Source organism: Furipterus horrens, unplaced genomic scaffold, assembly GCF_987537825.1.
Source record: "Furipterus horrens unplaced genomic scaffold, mFurHor1.1.pri manual_scaffold_7, whole genome shotgun sequence".
Classification (NCBI taxonomy): Eukaryota; Metazoa; Chordata; class Mammalia; order Chiroptera; family Furipteridae; genus Furipterus; species Furipterus horrens.
Window position 1 is genome coordinate 105815835 of NW_028327177.1, and position 19813 is coordinate 105835647.

Sequence of the window (19813 nt, forward strand, 5' to 3'; positions counted from 1 at the left end):
GGCGATTCTCCGGTTGACCTCCAAGTCGACTGACAGAGAGCTCGAGATGGTGGACCCGAGGTAAGTGAAGTCGTTGACAACCTCCAGGGTGTATCCGTCGATGGTGATGCATGGGGGAGTCCCCGTGCCTTGAGCCATAACATTCGTCTTCGTCAGGCTGATGGCTAGTCCGAACTCCTTGCATGCGTGGGAAAGGCAAGTGACTAGCTGCTGGAGTCCCTCTTCGGAGTGTGATGTCAAAGCTGCGTCGTCGGCGAAGAGCATCTCACGGATGAGCACCTCTTTGACTTTGGTCTTGGCTCGTAGACGGGCCAGGTTGTAGAGCTTGCCATCGGATCTGGTGTGAATGAAGACACCCTCGCTGCAGTCCTTAAAGGCGTATTGGAGGAGCATGGAGAAGAAGATTCCGAACAGCATAGGCGCGAGGACGCAGCCCTGCTTTACTCCGCTGCTGACTGGGAAGGCCTCAGAGGTTGCGCCGTTGTAGGACACCGTGCTGTGCATGTTGTCGTGAAAGGACATGACCACAGCAAGCAGATGTGGTGGACAGCCAATCTTCCGTAGCAAGCTGAAGAGTCCGCTTCGACTGACCAGATCAAACGCCTTCGTGAGGTCAATAAAGGCGAGGTAGAGTGGTTTATGCTGCTCGTGACACTTCTCCTGCAGCTGGCGTAGGGAGAAGATCATGTCCACTGTTGATCGGCCAGTTCTGAAGCCACACTGGGACTCTGGGTAGACGCGGGAAGCAAGGGTCTGCAGGCGGGCAAGAGCGACCTGGGCGAATACTTTGCCGACAACGCTGAGGAGAGAGATGCCCCGGTAGTTGTTGCAGTCGCTGCGGTCTCCTTTGTTCTTGTACATGGTGATAATGTTGGCGTCTCTCATATCCTGGGGGATGTAACCCTCCTTCCAGCAGAGACAGAGTAGATGGTGGAGCGGCTGTAGCAGGACTGGTTTCCCGCTCTTTAGGATTTCTGGAGGGATTCCGTCGCTTCCTGGTGCTTTCCCGCAAGCAAGGCGGTCGATGGCTTTGCCGAGCTCTGCCGCAGTAGGTGGGGTGTCTAGCTCCTCCATGACTGGTAGGTCTGGGATGGCATTAAGAGCAGTGTCTGTTACGGTGTTCCTCGTCGCGTACAGCTCGAGGTAGTGCTCGGTCCACCGCTGCATTTGCTGTTCCTGGTCAGTGATGACCTCACCTGTCTTGGACTTAAGGGGGGCGATCTTGGAGGGGATTGGGCCTGTTGCCTTCTTGATACCCTCATACATTCCTCGTGCGTTGCCTATATCGGCGGCTTCCTGAATGCTTCTGCACAGGTTTAGCCAATAGGTGTTGGCACAGTGGCGGGCGGTCTTCTGGACTTTGTTCCTGGCAGCCCGTAGAGTTTGAAGTGTACTGGGAGTGGGCGTGACCTTGTAAGCCAGTAGGGCCTTCCTCTTAGCCTCGATCACGGGTTCCATTTCTTCCCAGTGAGCCTCGTACCAGTCAGCGTTCTTCCGCTCTTTCTTCCCGTAAGCAATAATGGCGGAGTTGTATATGGCGTCGCGGAGACGTGGCCAATTGGATTCGATAATGTCATCTGCCGCCACTCCCTCGCCGAGTGCATCTTCCATCTTGTTGATGAATTGCTGGGTCTTAACTGGGTTGCTGGCACAACTGGTGTTGATGCGTGGGCGACCCTTCATCTTGGAGTGGTGCAACCTCTTCGGCATTATGCGCACCTTGCTTACCACGAGGGCATGGTCCGTGTCGCAGTCTGCACTGTGGTAGCTGCGGGTGAGGAGGGTGCTGCCAATATCCGTTCTTCTGGTGATGACGAGGTCAAGCTGGTGCCAATGACGGGAGCGGGGGTGCCTCCATGACACCTGGTGGATCTCTTTGCACTTGAAGAATGTGTTTGTCACGCACAGGCCGTGGTGACACAAAAGCTCAAGCAGTCGCTGACCATTCTCATTGATCTTTCCTCTCCCAAAGTTTCCAAGGCAGGTGGGCCAGGCCATGTGGTCGGCTCCTACTCTTGCGTTGAAGTCTCCAAGGAGATAGAGAGCGTTACTTCTGGGAATCTTGGATAACGCTTCGTCCAGTGCATGGTAGAACTGTTCTTTCTCTTCGGTGGTGGCGCAGAGGGTTGGGGCATACGCGCTAAGAATGCTGACTGGGCCGAAAGTTGTTGACAATCGGAGGGTAAGTAATCTCTCTGTGCCTCCTGTGGGTGGCTCTATGGAGTTAACAAGCGTGTTCTTCACAGCGAACCCAACACCGTGCTGTCTTGGTTGGTCCGGAGACTTCCCTTGCCAGTAGAAGGTGTAGTTGGTTTCTCTGATAGTTCCGTTGTCGGCCAACCGGGTCTCCTGTAGAGCCGCAATGTCGATGTTTAGTCGTGCCAGTTCCCTATCAATGACAGCGGTTTTCCTGGCCACTGAATTATTCACTTTTAAAATGGCTAATTTTATGCTATATGAACTTCACCTTAATTAAAAAAAATTTTGACAAAAAAAAAATCAAAGGACAAACAACATATGCTCTCTAGAATTTGCTTCAAAAGGACCCACTTTGAGGGGAGTGGGGAGTGGAGGCAGGGATGGATGAAGAAAGACTGACCACCAGTTGGTGATTGGGGTTTATTATATTCCCTTTTTTGCCTATGTTTGAAAAATTCCTTAATAAAGAGTTAGGCCCTGGCCAGGTAGCTCAGTTGGTTAGAGCATTGTCCCAATACACCGAAGCTGAGGGTTCGATTCCTGCTCAGGGCACATACAAGAATCAACCAATGAATGCATCAATAAGTGGAATAACACATTGAATTTGCTCTCTCGTTCCCTTATTCTCTTTCTAAAAAGAAAAAACAACAGCAAAACCTGGGGCTGACCAAGTCCACAACTAGTGGAAAGCCAAGCTTCCTTTTCCTTCCTGCCCTCTTTCTCACTCTCTCCCCTCTGTTTCTGCTTTTCTTATTCTTTTTCATAAAATCTTGGTTTTGAGCAGAGTAGTCTCAAAGCTGCTAGATCAGCAGTCGCAAAGTCCAAGCACATTCCTTACTTACTGGTGGGTCCTAATTCAGAACCCATTTAATATTACTGTGGACATAATTCTGACAAGCTGGGTTATATGGAATCCTGACCCACAGTAGATGAATAGCAGTTTTATGAAGGGAAATGGAAGAAGGGTTTTTAGGTAAGGTAGTACCACTGGCATTAACGAAATGTGACAGCCACAACCTGGGTTGGGAGGAGATAGATAGGAATGCTTGTGAAAAGATATTAGAATAGAAACACAGTCATCAAGGACATTCAAATCATATTACTTCACACCCACAGGGTGGGTATAATTACGAAGTCAGACAATGACAAGTACCCGAGGCTGTGGAAATGCTGGTGGAACTGCAATGGGGTTTAGCTACTTTGGGAACAGTCTGATAGTTTCTCAAAAGCTTAAACATAGTTACTGTGTGACTGCAATTCCACTCCTAGGTACATACCCAGGAAAAATTAAATATATTCATTCAAAAACTTGTACATGAATGTTAACAGCAGCACTATTCCTAAGTGCCAAAGAAGTGAAAACAATCCAAATACCCACCATTTGATGAATGAAATTGTGGTACATCCATACAATGCAATATTACTCAGCAATAAAAAGGAATGAAGCACTGAAACATGCTACCACATAAATGAAGTTTGAAACACCCTAAGTACAAGAAGCCAGACACAAAGGGATACGCGCTGCATGATTCCATTGATATGGAATGTCCAGAATAGGCAAATCATTAGGTAGGAAGTTGATTAGCAGTTTCTTAGGGCTGGGAGGGACAGGACAACAGCAGGGTGACAGTTAAGGGGTGCAGGGTTCCTTTTTGAGGTGATGAACATGTTCTGGAATTAGTGATGCTGGATTGTAACTGTAAATACATACATGAAAAAAACCACCGAATAGAACACTTTAAGTGGGCAAATTGTATAGTGTGTGAATTATACCACAGTAAAGTTTTTTTTTGTTTTTTTTTTTAAGGAATAAAAGCACAGTAGTTTGGGCTGTTTTAGTGCAGGGGCAAAGAGCAAGCATCACACTCCCAATTATCTGATTCACCTTCTTCAGCTGACAATCTTGTCATGATGATCAAATGAGTTTCAGCAGGAAGTGTGTCATGAATGTTTTGAAAGACACCTATTGAAAACGAATAAGAGGGGAAAATGCTTATATCAGTGCTTAACGCAGTGTGACTCAGGGTCTCTTTTAAAAGGAGGTTGGAAGAATCTGGACAGGCAGAATGATGCTTGAGGGACTTCGCCAGCTGCTCTGAGTGGTAACACTTGTGAAGTCAGGCTTTCACAATTCATGAGTTACACATACTCTTTGTCTAAGAAAATGGTTCATTCATAAACTCAAAAATAAATATATATATATAGGGAACCAAATAAAGGGGTTTTTAAATGAAGAAAAATCAAACTAGGTGATAGGACATTTAAAATGGACAAAAACTTTGTGACTTAATGTTTGCAATTTTTACTCTTTGTGCTAGAAAAATCAACTATTAAAAATAATACCTATTTTTTTAAAGGACATGATGAGAAAATTTTAAGCTGTTTGCAACTACTTTTTCTAGATGACCCATGAGTTTTAATCATTACAGTAAATGAAGAATTAAATGGGATAAAACTGATGAGGTCTGTCCAGAAAAAGTCCAGTCATTGTTAATATTACAAGAATGGTTTGTGTGACATCACTGTAACCTGGTAGCCAGGGAGAGTGGACTGGAGTGCGCATGTGTGAATAATGATGACTTCACTGTACTAGTCAGTGGAGGAGGAAGATGCCATCGTGTGAGCATGTGTACTGTGTGGCTATCACATTCAAAATGAACAAGTAGAGCAATGAATCTGCATCAAATTTTGCATTAAGCTTGAACATTTCTCTGTGGGAACTATTCAGAAGGCCACAGCTATGGGCAGCTGGTGATTGGCAGCTTCATCACGTCAATGTGCCCACTCATGCGTCACATCTTATTTTTTTTGCAAAACACCAAATCACCCAGGTGACTCAGCACCCATACAGCCCAGATTTGGCGCCCTGTGACTTCTGGCTTTTCCCAAAACTAAAATCACCTTTGAAAGGGAAGAGATTTTGGACCATTGATGAGATTCAGGAAAATATGACCGGGCAGCTGATGGCAACTGGGAGAACTGTGTGAGGTCCCACGGTGCCTACTCTGAAGGGGACTGAGGTGTCATCGTCCTGTGTACAATGTTTCTTGTATCTTCTTCAATAAGTGTCTCTTATTTTTCATATTACATGGCTGGATACCTTCTGGACAGATCTCATATATTTTTTTAGAATATTGGTTTGTGCAGTACCACAGATGTGCTGATGTGTTCTGTAAGAATTGTGACTAGTTGAACACAACTCGCAGATTTCATTAAGAACAGAGAGGAATTTGCCCAATTATCACTTTAATGTTCCTACTGATGTGCAGTCATTGCCATAACACCTTGTTTCATTTTTTTCTTTCAGCTCATGAAATACTACATATAGTTAAGAGAACAGAACACCCATGAACCCACTAATGTGCAGACATTTTGTTCCATTTGCTTCAAACACCTCCCCCTGGCTTTCTGTTCCTTTTCTCTTCCTTCTCTCCACAAATCCCCTTTCGGTCATACCTGCACTGCACCTCAGCTACATATTCCCATTTTGACCTGTTCTGATAGTTAATCCTCTCAAGTGGTCACAGTTTATGCTTCTGAGGAGATTTTTGTGCTAGAAAAGAACTAAGGTGACTGACTTTACAGTAAGGACACCGAGACTTATAAAAAATGATTTGCCTTCTCAAGGTCGCACAGTCTGAAATTCATAGATCTGATTCCTTGTCCAGCAAATGGAACAGCAGAAATACCATGGGCGTTAATGCAATCTCAGCTGAATTCAAAAGCTGACTTTGGCATTTACTAGTGAAATGACTTATCCACAAGATGAAATCCAAGCATGTATCTGAGCTTGTTTTCATCTGCAACGTGTAATTTCTGCCACCTCCTCTTCAAAGCAGTTTTAGAAATTGGAAGTGAAACAAGTGGCACTGTGTGTGATATAGAATAGGAATTCAATAAACGTTTAAAAATTAAACTTTTTAACAAGCACCTATCAGCTACTAGGCACCATTCCAGACACTGAGGACAGAGCCATGAACATAACAATGTCCTTGGTGTGGTTAAGAAATTACCACTAAAATCTATCACTAGCCAATTGTATGTGTGTCCATCCATAAGTTTTTATTCTCAATGACTGGGATGTTATCTTCTGTTGTTTCTATGGTCAGGGTACTCTTGACACATACTGATTTTTTTGGTTTCACAAACCTACTCAAGAGCTGGGGCTGGCCAGGGACAGCTCAAATTCTGGCTGTTGAGCCCTCCGTCAGGTAAGAACAGGAGACATGATCTATTCTGAAGATATCCAGATGAGACAAGTCTCTGTCCTCAAGGACTTTTCAGTCTATTTAATAATATTAATAAGCAAGACTATTTGTAGAGCACATACTCTAGGTCAGGTGCTGGGCAAGGCATTGCAAAATTATTTCCTTTTATCCTCTGAACCTTCTCTTTAAAGGTATAGTGGTTATTGTTTATTTTCATCATGGTTTGCTGTACACTTAATAGGAGTCTCAATACCATTGAAATGAAGTCTTCTAAAAGGATATTCCTTTGGACAGTTTAAACATGAAGGCAGAAACCTGAGTAAATTTTGTCAAGTCCGTTTGTTCTAGCATTTAAGAATCTTGATGCCAGCCCTGGTCAGGTAGTGCAGTTGGTTAGTGTTGTCTAGATGTGCCAAGGTTGTGGGTTTGATCCCTGGTTAGGGCTCATACAAGAATCAACCAATGACTGCATAAATAAGTGGAACAACAAATCGATGTTTCTCTCTCCTTTCCTCTCTCTAAAACCAATAAATAAAAAATTTAAAAAGTTATTAAAAATAATTTTAATGCCAAAGGTGACAGGGATTTTTGTTTGGTTTTGTAATAAGAATTGAACTGAGCTTCCTATGCACTCACTTCCCAGATATCAAAATTTTTCAGCTTCCCCAATTATAGGATCAAAAGGCTGAAGACCATATACCTCAGACGGCATTTCTCAACTAGCCAATTAACTTAAATGACACAAAAAAGGCTACAGGTTCCTTTTGAAGGGATTATAATGATCTTTAAGCACAAGGCTGGGTCATTACACCTCCCAATACCTTTAATGGCTTCTCTTGTAGCCATAGGGTAAACCTTAGCATGGCATTCAAGATTTCTTGAAACCTGCCCCCCTTGTCCTCCCATTTTTAACTTTGTTACCGATTCACATATTCTTCTAGGCAGCCAACCAGCCATCCAGGGGTCACTCATATCCGATGCTTGAACCACTCACCTTGAACTTTTTCAACTCCGTGCTTTTGCTAATACTGTTCCTTCAATGTGGACTGCCCTCCCTACTCATCAAAACCCCCTCATCTCTCAGCCCAGATTCCACTCCCTCCTTCATCCATCCTTTCCCACTTGCCCTGTCTTCACTCCCACACACAGCTTCTGACTCTTTCAACATTTATCTCTTTCTGCCACATTCCTGTTCCCTTCATTCAGTACATCTCCACAGCTGACTCTTGTCCACAGAATGGCTCTCAAGTGCTGCTGGTTGAATGGCAGGTGGACCTGCCTAGGCTATGCCAGCTGCCGCAAGCACACCTCCTCACACGTGCCCTCTGGCAGCTGGCCATCCACGTGACCACCAGGCCCAGGAATCCAGGGCTGGAAGAAAGCCCAATGGATGGTCCAAACTTGGCCCGGAGCCCCTTCTGAAACAATCCTAAAGCAAAAGATGGCCTATTATCTGCAATTAGGAACATTATCAACCCTTTTTCACCTCTTCTCAATGGACGTGACAGTTCCACAACTGGCTTACACATGAGGCTGGACATTTTCTTTTGAATACTTACTGGTGATTCTTTTCTTTTTCTGTGAACTATTTCTTCACGACTTTTGTCTGTTTTCTACCAGGTTGACTTTTCTTCTTGGTTTGTATTAACTTATACTGACACATTGTGGACACTCATCTTTTGTTACATATCCTGCACAGGCCTATTTTTCATCACATTCATTTACCACTTCCTACCAGTGTCACTCTGAGCAAGCCATTTAACTCCAGCTTCAGTATCCTTAGCTCCATAATGAGGATGACACTGCCTGTGGGAGAGTGTGGGGGAATTAAGTTAGAACTGCACGTCAAGTACCAAGTGCTGGGTTGGCCAAAAGTCCTGACTCTTCCCCATAAAACAGAATACATTTCTTATTTTCACCAATAACTATTGATTTGGATATTTTGAGTACGTTGGCTACCTCCAGCTATTGGCTTCCAATGAGTAGAGGCCAGGGGTGCTGCTAAACATCTTCCAATGCATAAGACAGCCGCACAAAAGAACTGTTTGGCCAAAATACCAATAGTACTAAGAAACTTTGCAAACCTCTTTTGACACGTTTTATCAGTCACAGCACCTTCTCCTTACACTGCACAAATCTTATGTGTTTCAGTTGTGTTACTTTTCTTGAAATAACAAAACATGATACGACAAAAATGTTCCATATTTTCTTCCATCTTCAATATTAAAATGCCTGCACAAAAATTCACCAATTTTGGTTAAGTATTTTTCTAATGCACGATGACATAACAGCTGTCACAATACAATCTAACAAAATTGTTTCAAATGAAGTTAGACAACTAAGCCCTAGAGCCATTGTATGGAAAAAAAAGCTAACAGACTTTTTGTCCAACCCAGCATTATGCCTGGCATGCAGTACTCAACAAATGTTAGCTATCCTTCTTTTCCTACACTTGGGGTCACAAGTTGGTGAGGTGTTCAGGTTAGCCCATAGAGTTTAAAAATAATACACTTGAATCCTTTAGGTGAGACATACATTTTCTAGTTGGCCATACCCTTCTCTATCTCCCCAATCTGTTTTCTACACTGCAGCTTCTCAATTTATGTTACCAGGCTTCCACTCTCCAAAGTTTTTAATGAGTGAAAATGAAGCAGGCTTTGATTATGTATCACCTGTAATCAGTGCTGCTGTGTGTGCCCACTGTGCGCTGCACAACATGAGGATGGGTCCTTCAGTGTCGCTTATCTACCAAGCTCCTTGGGATTGGCAATATACAATCTGCACATCTGTTTCAGAAGCTTAAGGGCATTCTCATAGCAATTTTAGAAGTTTTCACAAGAGGCCTCTTATTTTCATAACATCTACTAGGTAGGATCAAGATGGGGGTGATATTTCTAGTTTATAGATGTGGTAGGAGGCACAGAGCTAGTAAGTCAGAAGTGTGGCCCCAAATATCTTGAAATGCAGATTGGGGCTGTGAAGGACTAAGACATAGGTCCCTGCTTGGTACCCCGACAAAGACAAGATAAGCTTCTGGATTTCCAGAGGCCTCCCAGAGACTGTCAAGGAAAGCTGTAATAGAAATTACTACCTCTATAACAAAACCACAGATGGAATTAGGCTAGGTAACCTCTTACATATTTATATGTAAATATATATATGTATATATAAAACTTCAAATATTAAATGTTTTGCAAAGTATGGTCATTACCCATCATAACATTTGTTTATTAATAAAGCCTTGTAAGATGGACAAGGATTATTATACTCATTTTGGGGTCTTCAGATGTTGAATTCGGGGGTTCTGCCGCCAAAAAACTCCCTTCAAAGGATTAAATGGCAGTCTTACTTACCGGTCTAAAGGAATTATGGCAAATACCACATTCCAAATGATGTGTACAGTGACAGCCACCCAGCTATCAGTTACAGTTTCAAGATACTGGCTACACACACACACACACACACATACGCGCGCGCGCGCGCGCACGCACACCCACACCCATGCACTCACACATGCATAACACATACACACAGTTTCTAATGTACAAACTAGTGGAAAGTTTTCAGACTGACAAACTTGTCACTGGAAACTGAATATGCAAAAATAAAGAGCAAAACAAACCCAAGTCCACCACCTCATTAATAGCTGAGGTCTTTATTTCAATTCGTATGTACAGTAAAAGTGCTGCTGAGAATCTGCAGCAACCAGACAAACATAAATGTAATTCTCTCTCAACAATTAGCAGCTTAAGATCTATCAACTACAGTGTTAACGTTCACACGTTCACAAGTGTCATTTCTGTACTTTTCAATTCGTGCAAGTGAGTTTTTATTCTTACACACCTTGATAAACACACTTACAGTCTAGTAGTCAATCCTACTAAGGGTATCACCTAGCATACATAACAGAAATGTTAACTCTTAGAGCCACATTCAAAATCCCGAGTCTCATTTGGAGGTGAGAACTATAATTTTGCCTTTGTGAATTTGTGGATTATAATATTTGGTTTTGTTTTGGATGCATATTTTCCAAAGTGGGAAGGCAGCTCCTTACTAGAACGCACTTGGAATTCAAAATTTCATCTGACTGTACCTCAAAGGAATATGAAATTAGAAACAAAACCAAATGCAGTGAAAACCACATGAAAATAAGCTCATTATTAGGACATGGCTAGCGAGGAAGGCTTGATCCCAGTATTATTCTTCGTATCAGATTTTTACCTCAATTGGGTGGAGGGTGTACAGGGGAGAGAAAGGGCCCCACAGTCAGTGAAGTATAAAATTCAGCCTACTTCTGTTTAAGGAACCAGTGGAATAGAAAGCCTTCCATGCTAGGATGCACTGAATATACACCAAGGAATTGAAATTGGAGCAGACATGTCCTTCAATTATCATAAAAAAGGTAAAATATTAGTTATTCTACAACCTGAAGAGTCACCCAGGCTACTACAGCCATCCTCAGGCACCACCACTAACAAGTAAACCAGGAATGCTTCATTTAAAAAGGAATGCATGTAGTCTTTAAAAGAGAAGAAGCATTAAAATGAGGGGAATTTTCCACCCACAGAAAAATGGTTAAACCATTAGAGCGAGGTTATAGAAGAGCTTTTGACAGACAAGAGAATCCAAGAACAGCCACAATGCAAAGAAACTCAAAGGTAATAGGTATGGGCAGCAGAAAATGGAGAAAGGCATCGAAACAGACTCATGGTTACAAACAGCATTAAAAGCAGACAGCTGTTTGGCCTGGTGAACAATCAAGAGACATGAGAGCTAAAAGGCCATTACTGTGCCTGACCCAGCGTGGAGGGCCTTCCTAAACAGTTTGACAGAGGATGGAAAGCTAGCACGGGCATGTTTGGCTGGAGCTCAGGGGGCTTTCCAGAGGTGAAAACCTTCCTTTGATAGAAACCATTCCAAGGCATCTAGAACAATTTCAGTTCATCTATCACAGTGACTTCCAGTGCCTACAAAACTTAGTAGCCTCTACATAGTTTAGGGGACTCAAAGGTTCCATCTTTGAAAAACTGGAGGACTGTGGCTAGAGCATCTTTTCCATAATTTTGTGGGGCTCTCTACTCTGAGCCGTAAGTTACAGCAGAAAGGATAAACTGTGCTAGTTTGACAAGGTCCTGTGTCCTTTGGCACTCCTGTCTAAAGTCACTGCCATATTTTTAGGCAAAGTTAACATTTTAAATACATACATTTGGGAACACTTGTTTTTGGCCTGAACATGAATGGTTCCAATTATTAAAAAGAAAAAATAAAATCACCCCTGGTCCCTGCTTTGGGCACTCATTTTGAGAGGTCAACAGAGCTAACAGGTGTGCTACAATCATCTGGGAATGTAATGGAGACGGGGTACCTGAGTTAAAATATCAAAATGGTTATGGTAATGACACGCTGACTCTGAGAAGTCCAGCCTGCCAAAACCACAGGAGGCTGGAGCTGTCATGTAAACCATGCTCTCAGACAAAAAAAGGCAATGCTAATCTGGTTTCAAAGGAATTTCCCAGGATGGAGGAAATAGGCAAAGCATGTTCTGCTACTAATTGGGGGGCACATCTTGTGCCCCTTGCTCACCACTTGGTTGCACAGAGCTGAGGCCAAGATGGAACATGTTGTGATTCAATACTACAGATACGGAAAGATTAGCTAAGCTTTCTAGCTCTGAAAGCCCAAGTTCTACCAGGATGGTGGAACTGGTTATAGGATGGGGAAGAAGTCTCAGTTCATTTTTAAAAACTCTATAAAAGTCCACTGAGCACAGTTATGTTAATAAGTCAGTCTGTATAAACAGGAGGCTGACAACATTTTACACCTCAAACTTAGTTCCTTCTAACCTGATATATCCTCTGCTCTTTAGGGAGAATCACCTTTAGTTGATTCTCTCAGGCAGACAAAATAAAGCTTTGAAATTAAGGATGCAGAGGCCAAAATGTAGACAGAAGATTCAAAATCACTTTGGTTTCAGTAATTAGAGGGTGATAAAAAATAAATTAAGGAATTATTTATGACTTTCTTTAATTGTCTCAATTTTTCCTAAAGACAACCCACCCCAGCCTACAGTCACTGAGTGATCATTTACTTGGGGCAAAAATTTCTATCCTATCACGCTGGTTTGTGGAAACAGCTTCTCCCTGCACGCCCCTTTCCTCTCCAACCAAGCCAAGCCCATGAGTGGTGGGGTGGGGGGCAGCAAACACCAAAGAGCAGCAGCAGCAGCCAGAAGAGGGAGTTTAAGCTGCATCACAAAACAAGGGCATCAGAGGGCAGCATTTATAACAAGTCTTCCTTGACTCAAACTGTTTCAAGACAGGAGGGAGCAGCACACTTAAATATCCACACATTTCTTCATTTAAAAACATCACTTCTTTATTTCAAAGGAAAAATAAAAGACCCTCCCAACCATTTCCAAAAAAACCCTATAATAATAATAACAATAATAAAAAATCCTATTAGAAACCATAAGGAAGCACTGAGAGTTTGAGTATTACATTCTTCAAGTATGCTGTTCGGATTTTACGTTTTTTGTTTTTGTTTTTAATTGGTGACTATACACATATTCAAAAAGAACTGAAAAGTGCGGCCATGGGATTTTGCTTAAAATTAAGTATTTGGAGGGCTACTTCAAAACACTGTAGTAGGGCTGTGCAGTGACCCTGTGGGGCATGATGCTCTCACTTTCGTATCCTAGCAAAAGTTAAAGGGACCAGGTTCAAAAGCGATCATACTTCCAGCGTTAGTGTGAGTGGCCAACTTGGGTGAGAAAGCCAGGGAGATCCATGTGTTCTTCTCGGACAAGGAAAATCCACCCTGAATCCAAAAATTCAGACATGGAATGTGGTAGGATTTCACAGTAAAGTTAGTCTGGGAGGGGAAGAGGTGGTGAGCCCAGACAAGGCAGGGTGCTAGGTTTAACCAGTTTCCCTAATCAGGTTTTCACATCTTTTTAGTGGGTTTTAGTGCAGTCCTTCAAGCCACAATTTAGATGCCCTTCAATGTGCTTCAGATTGTTGGTTCAGGTTAAAGGACTGTTTAAGATTTGCATCCCAAGGAAAATCATGCTACATAAAAATGATCCAAGATTTTCGCCCAAAAAACTTCTTGGATAAAATCTAAAAAATACTATTGCAATTGCGTCTCTTGAAGAAAAAAAACATTATTCTAAATGTAAACAGATTCACTCAACTCTTTTGTCGTTGTAGAAAACTTCAGAGTAGGTAAGTTGCTGTCTAATTCTTTGCTGCATGCACTCGCCAGAGGGTGGGGAGCACTGCCTTCTTCTGCCAGCATCATCTGGGGGATGAAAAGAACCGTTCCACATAGCTGAAGAGGGCATCCCAGTGTTTCCAGAGAAAGGCAATGAAAACCACAAGGAATAAAGTGCTGAACGTCCTGTTGCGAGTCTTCATTAGAGGAACCACACAGTTGGCTACTGTGGAGACAAAGACCAAAAGAACTGCCATGACAGCCAGAAGAATGTTGATGAGTTTGCCCAGTAGGTTCCGGGCAGTGGCATTCTCCAGTCCTTCCAGCTGTACCACCTGCTGCTGCTGCTGCTGCAGCTCCATCTTGGAGATGCGGGTCTGGCATGCCTCCAGGGCCTCCTGTGGGCCAGAACAGGGAATAGTTAAGCCTTTGCACACAAGTAATCTGAGTCTGACTTGCCCTTTGGGCAAGCCAGATGCATCTTGAGATATGTCAATGATTTTAAATATGCTGAAGGGTGACCCCAGCATCACGGTGGAATGAGAAGACTTGTTTCTCCCCTTAAATTTACAAGTCAGATAACTATGACTCAATAAAGAATCCCCTGCTCAACATGCAAACATGCCTAAAAGACCAACACATCAGAACATCTGAAGAGGCTGGTAAAGAAGGTTGAGCCCTGGTGGGGTGGTTCACTTGGTTGGAGCATCACCCTCTACACCACAAGGTTGTGGGTCTCAGTCAGGGCACATAACTATGTTGCAGGTTTGACCCCCAGTTGGAGCATATACGGGAGGCAACTGACCAATGTTCCTCTCATATATCTCTCCCCACCCTCTCCCTCCCTCCCTCTCTCTCTCTAAAATCAATGAACATATCCTCAGGAGAGGATTTTAAAAAAAAATCTTCTGGTCAAATGGCAGCGCAGGCAAACATGGCTTGCCTCTTTGCACAAACACATCAAAACTACAACTAAAATATAGAATCAGAATAATCAGAAATTGAATTGAATGAAGTCTGACAACTATGGAACTAAAGAAACAACATCCATTGAGACTGAGTAGCAAGCTGGTGCCATTATCTGAGACTCCTTCAACCTGGCTAACACTGTTTGATCCATCTTGGAGAACTGCAAACTACTTTTCCATATGAATGGCTGGTCTTGGCTCATGCTTCACATTTCCTAAATCCTCTCAAACAAGCAAAAGCTGGCTTCGGTGCGCCCCAGGGGCACTAGTAGCAGTCATATCAGATTGTTTTTATAGCTCATGCAGTGTGGCCCCAGGCAGAACACAGGTGGGGGCTGACCTCAGCTTGCATCACCAGAGAAACCACAGGACCAGCGCACCAAGTAGACAGCTACAGACCACGTGGGAGCACCACCACCCTGCCCCTGCACAGCTGATTCTCCAGGGAGGGTGGAGGTTGGTGCTAGTGGTCACAGCCCAATCCCTGCAGATGACTGACCTGGGTAAATCCTTCCCATTGATCTGCCAACAGCAACCAAGGCTCAACTACAAGAGGAGGGTGTACTCAGCCCACATGAAGGGTACACCTAGAATACCCAGCTTGGGTGATAGGGGAGACTGTGCCACTGGATCCTATAGGACACCTACTACGTTAGGCCACACTACCAAGACAGGGGGTCATAGCAGCTCTACCTAATCACAGAAACAAACAAAGGGAGGCTGCCAAAATGAGGAGACAAAGAAACATGGCCCAAATGAAAAAAAAAACAATCAAAACTCCGGAAAAGGAGATGAATTAAATGGTGATAAATAATCTATCAGATGCGGAGTTCAAATCACTGGTTATAAGGATGCTCAGGGAACTCACTGAGGACCCCAGCAGCATAAAAAAGATCCAGTCAAAAACGAAGGATACACTAATTGAAATAAGGAACAATTTACAGGGAAACAACAGTAGAGTGGATGAAGCTGAGATTCAAATCAATGATACAGAACATAAGGAAACAAAAAACAACCCATCAGAACAACAAGAAGAAACTGAATCCACAAAAATTAGGATAGTATAAGCAAACCCTGGGGCAATTTCAAGAGGTCCAATATTCGCATCATAGGGGTGCCAGAAAGAGAAGAAGAAATTAAAAGCTTATGTGAAAAACAATGAAAGGAAACTTCTCTAATTTGGTGAAGGAAATAGACATGCAAGTCCAGGAAGCACAGAGAGTCCCAAACAAAATGGATGCAAAGAAGCCCACTCCAAGACACATCATAATTAAAATGCCAAAGGTTAAAGACAGAATCTTACAAGTAGCAAGAGAAAAGAAGTTAGTTACCTATAGGGGAGTTCCCATAAGACTGTCAGTTGATTTCTCAAAAGAAACTTTGCAGGCTAGAAGGGATTGGCAAGAAATATTCAAAGTCATGAAAAGCAGGGACCTACACCCAAGATTGCTCTACCCAGCAAAGATACCATTTAGAATTGAAGGGTAGATAAAGAGCTTCCCAGACCAGGAAAAACTAAAGGAGTTCATCATCACCAAACCATTATTATATGAAATGTTAAAGGGACTTTTTTAAGAAAAAGAAGATCAAAACTATGAACAATAAAATGCCAAAAACACTATATCTATCAACAACTGAATCTAACAAACAAACAAACAAACAACAACAAAAAACTAAGCAAACTAGAAGAACAGAGACAGAATCATGGATACAGGGAGTGTTTTGATGGTTGTCAGATGGGAGGTGGATGAAGGAAATGAGTGAAGAGGTGAGGGGATTAAAAAGTAAAAATAGGTAGTTAAGAAATAGCCATAGGGATGTAAAATACAGTGTAGGAAATGGAGCAGCCAAAGAACTTATATGCATGACCCATGGACATGAACAATGGTGGGTGTATTACAGGAGGGAGTGGGGTTGCTAGGTGGATGGGGGCAAAGGGAGAAAAAAAATCAAGACATCTGTAATAGCACAATAAAAAAAAAAAAAAAGGGCTGAGAAGACCAGGGTAACTAACACAGAGGTTTTGACAGCTGCTGCTGGCAGTGGAGCTATGAGATCATGAACTTGCCTTCCATGCTCCTCCAAATCCGATAGAGCCAGGTAGAGAAAATTAAGGCATCTTCAACAGTACGGCGGGGTTGCAAAACCATGAACATGCCCCATCCCCTCATCCTGGCAGAGCCCAGTATAGGCATGGAGACAACTCCAAAAACACAGTGGGGACAGTGACCACTAGTATAATGGAGGTAGCTCTGGGAGATCACAAAACCAGTTTTCTACCACCAGTCATATACCCTGACCACAGTGGTGATGCCCTGTAACCAAGGCACGCTGGTCACAGAGGAGACACCCACTATTCTAGTGGGTATGCAGCATTCTCCTTAACCAATGCAATGCTGATTCACCATGATCCCAGAGGCACATATGGTGCAGGTCTGAGAAAACAAAAACTTGTGCTATAACACCATCTACTGGAAGAGAAAAGAAAGTACCCTGCCTTTCAACTTGTTGAATCACTGACAGCAAAACAGTATCTAAACAAGAAAAGAGCTCACTACCTCAAATGCACAGGCAGGGAAATGATCCATTAAATATCATGAAAAACCAAGGTAACACGGAGCACAGAAAGAAAATGAAAAGTCTCCCAGAAACTAAACTCAAAGTCATGGAAGACTGTGACTTAAATGACAGAATTTACAACTGTAGTTATGAAGAAGATCAATGAGGTAACAAGAGAACTCAAAAAGGCTGGTCAATGAGCTCAGATAGAAAATGAATGAACAAAAGGAGTGCTTTACCAAAGAGACTGGAACTTTAAAAAGGGACGAAATGAAATCCTGGAGCTGAGGAACCCAATAAATGAAATGAGGAATGCATTAGAGAGCACTGGAAACAGAGCAGACCAGATGGAAGAGAGAGTTAGGGAGGTCAAAGACAGAAACATAGAAATATCCCAGAAGAAAGAAAGAGAGAGAACTAAAAATTTTTAAAAACTGAAAGACCTCTACAAGAATTATCGGACTCCGTTAGAAAGAGTAACGTAAGGAATAACAGGTATACCAAAAAAGAGGAAGAAGGGAACAGAGAGCTTATTTGAACAAATAATGAGAACTTCTCAAACCTGTGTAAAGAGTTGGACCCTCAAATTAAAGAAGTTAAAAGAATACCCAATTATCTCAATGCAAAGAGATCTTTTCCAAGACACATTATACTAGGCTGTCAAGTTATGACAAAGAAAGAATTTGTAAGGCAGCCAGTGGTAAAGACTGTAGCCTACAACAGAAATCCATTAGATTATCATCAGATTTTTCAGCAGAAACCCTACAAACCAGAAGAGAGTGAAATGAATTATTCAAAATTATAAGAGAAAAACCACCAGTCAAGAATATCCAGCAAAGTTATCCTTTAGCTATGAAGGAGAAATAAAGGCTTTCCCTGACAAACAAAAGCTGAGGATATCACAAGACCTGCATTACAAGAAATGTTTAAAGGAGTGCTTCTTCCTGAAACAAAAAGAAAAAAAGTATATAAAGCCTTGATAAGATAGACAGACAGAAGCAGGAAATTGCAACTCTATTTCAGAATAGGGTATTATACAAGTATAGCATAAAGGTTAAAGCAGGAAAAAAGCACTTAAAAAAGACTACCTTCTGTAATTTGGCAATGAATGCACAGCATTAAAAGGAATAATTTGTGCCCGGGCTGGTGTAGCTCAGCGGACTGAGTGCTGACCTGTGAACCAGAGTCACCAGTTTGATTCCCAGGCAGGGCAAATGCCTGGGTTGCGGGCCAGGTCCCCAGCTGGGGACGTGCAAGAAGCAGCCACACATTGATGTTTCTCTCCCTCTCTTTCTCTTGCTCTTCCCCTCTCTCTAAAAATAAATAAATAAAATCTTAAAATAAAAAAAAAGAATAATTTGTGACAATAAAATTTAGAAAAGGGAAGGAGGAAAAGAGTGAAGAGAGGATGCAATCAGAAGAAAAAAAGACTACTGTATGTATGCTTTTTAAATAAACCTAATGGTAACTACAAACACAAAAAGTCTAGAGCTGAGAAGTGTAACATGAAAAAAAAAACAAGAAAAAAATTCACAGAAAACGACCAAACTAAAATAGCAGACACAAGGAAAAAGAAACAATGTAGAGAAAGAGCAAGCAGAAAACAAAAGATAAAATGGCTGTAGGAAGTCCTCATATATCAATAATCACTGCAAATGTAAATAGATGGAACTTATCAATCAAAAGGCACAGAGTAGAAAGATGAATTAAAACACAAGACCCAACTATATGTTCCCCCAGGAGACCCATCTCAGATACAAAGACAAACATAGGCTCAAAGTGAAGGGGTGGAAGATGAGAACTCCAAGCAAATGGCATTCAGAGAAAAGTGGGTGTAGCTGTACTTATATCAGACAAAATAGATTTCAAGATAAAAAAGGTAACAAGAGACAAAAATGGACATTTTTAATGATAAAGGGGACAATTCAATCAAGAAGATATAACACTTGTCAATATATATGCACCCAGCCTGGGAGCACCAAATTATATAAGCAATTATTAGCTGAACTGAAGAGAGAAACTGACGATAACAATTATTGTAGGAGACCTGAATACCCCATTGACAGCAATGGGTAGATCATCAAAACAGAAACTCAACAAGAAAATACCAACCTTAAATGACACATTATAGCAAAGAACATATTTGACACTTACAGAACTTTCCATTCCAAAATGACAGAATATACATTAAGTGCACATGAAACTTTCTCAAGGATTGACCATGTTGGAGCACAAAACTAGTCTCAATATATTTAAGAAGATGGAAATCATACCAAGCATATTATCTGACCACAGTGGTATGAAACTGGAAATTAACTACAAGAAGAAAGTTGGTACAAAGATGAGTATGTGGAGATAAAACAACAAGCTGCTGAACAACTACTGGGTCAAAGAAGAAAAAAAAGGATCAAAGGTGCATAGAGACAAATGAAAATAAATATACAACATATCAAAATTTTGGGGATGCAGTAAAAGCAGTACTAAGAATGAAGCTTATAGCATTATAGGCCCACCTTAAGAAACAAGAAAGGTCTCTAATGAACTATCTAACATTACACCTTCAAGAACTAAACAAAGAACAAAGGAAGCCCAAAGTCAGTAGAAGGGAGAAATCAATAAAAATTAGAGTGGAAATAAACAAAATAGAGAACAAAAAGACAATTAAAA

General features: G+C 42.0%; 1 protein-coding gene across 7 annotated transcripts in view; it reads right to left on the reverse strand.

Annotated features, from left to right (window-relative positions):
* TMCC1 (transmembrane and coiled-coil domain family 1) overlaps positions 1–19813 on the reverse strand; it is a 242665-nt gene that overhangs the window by 8140 nt on the left and 214712 nt on the right. For 6 of the 7 annotated variants that reach the window (XM_090284211.1, XM_090284209.1, XM_090284210.1 and 3 more), the window contains one exon: positions 12410–14017. The exons of the other annotated variant lie outside the window; for it this stretch is intronic. In XM_090284211.1, the coding sequence (XP_090140337.1) occupies positions 13703–14017 (315 nt within the window). In that variant the 3' untranslated portion in view covers positions 12410–13702. Of the gene's footprint in view, positions 1–12409; positions 14018–19813 lie in introns of those variants that run through there. 7 annotated transcript variants of the gene reach the window in all.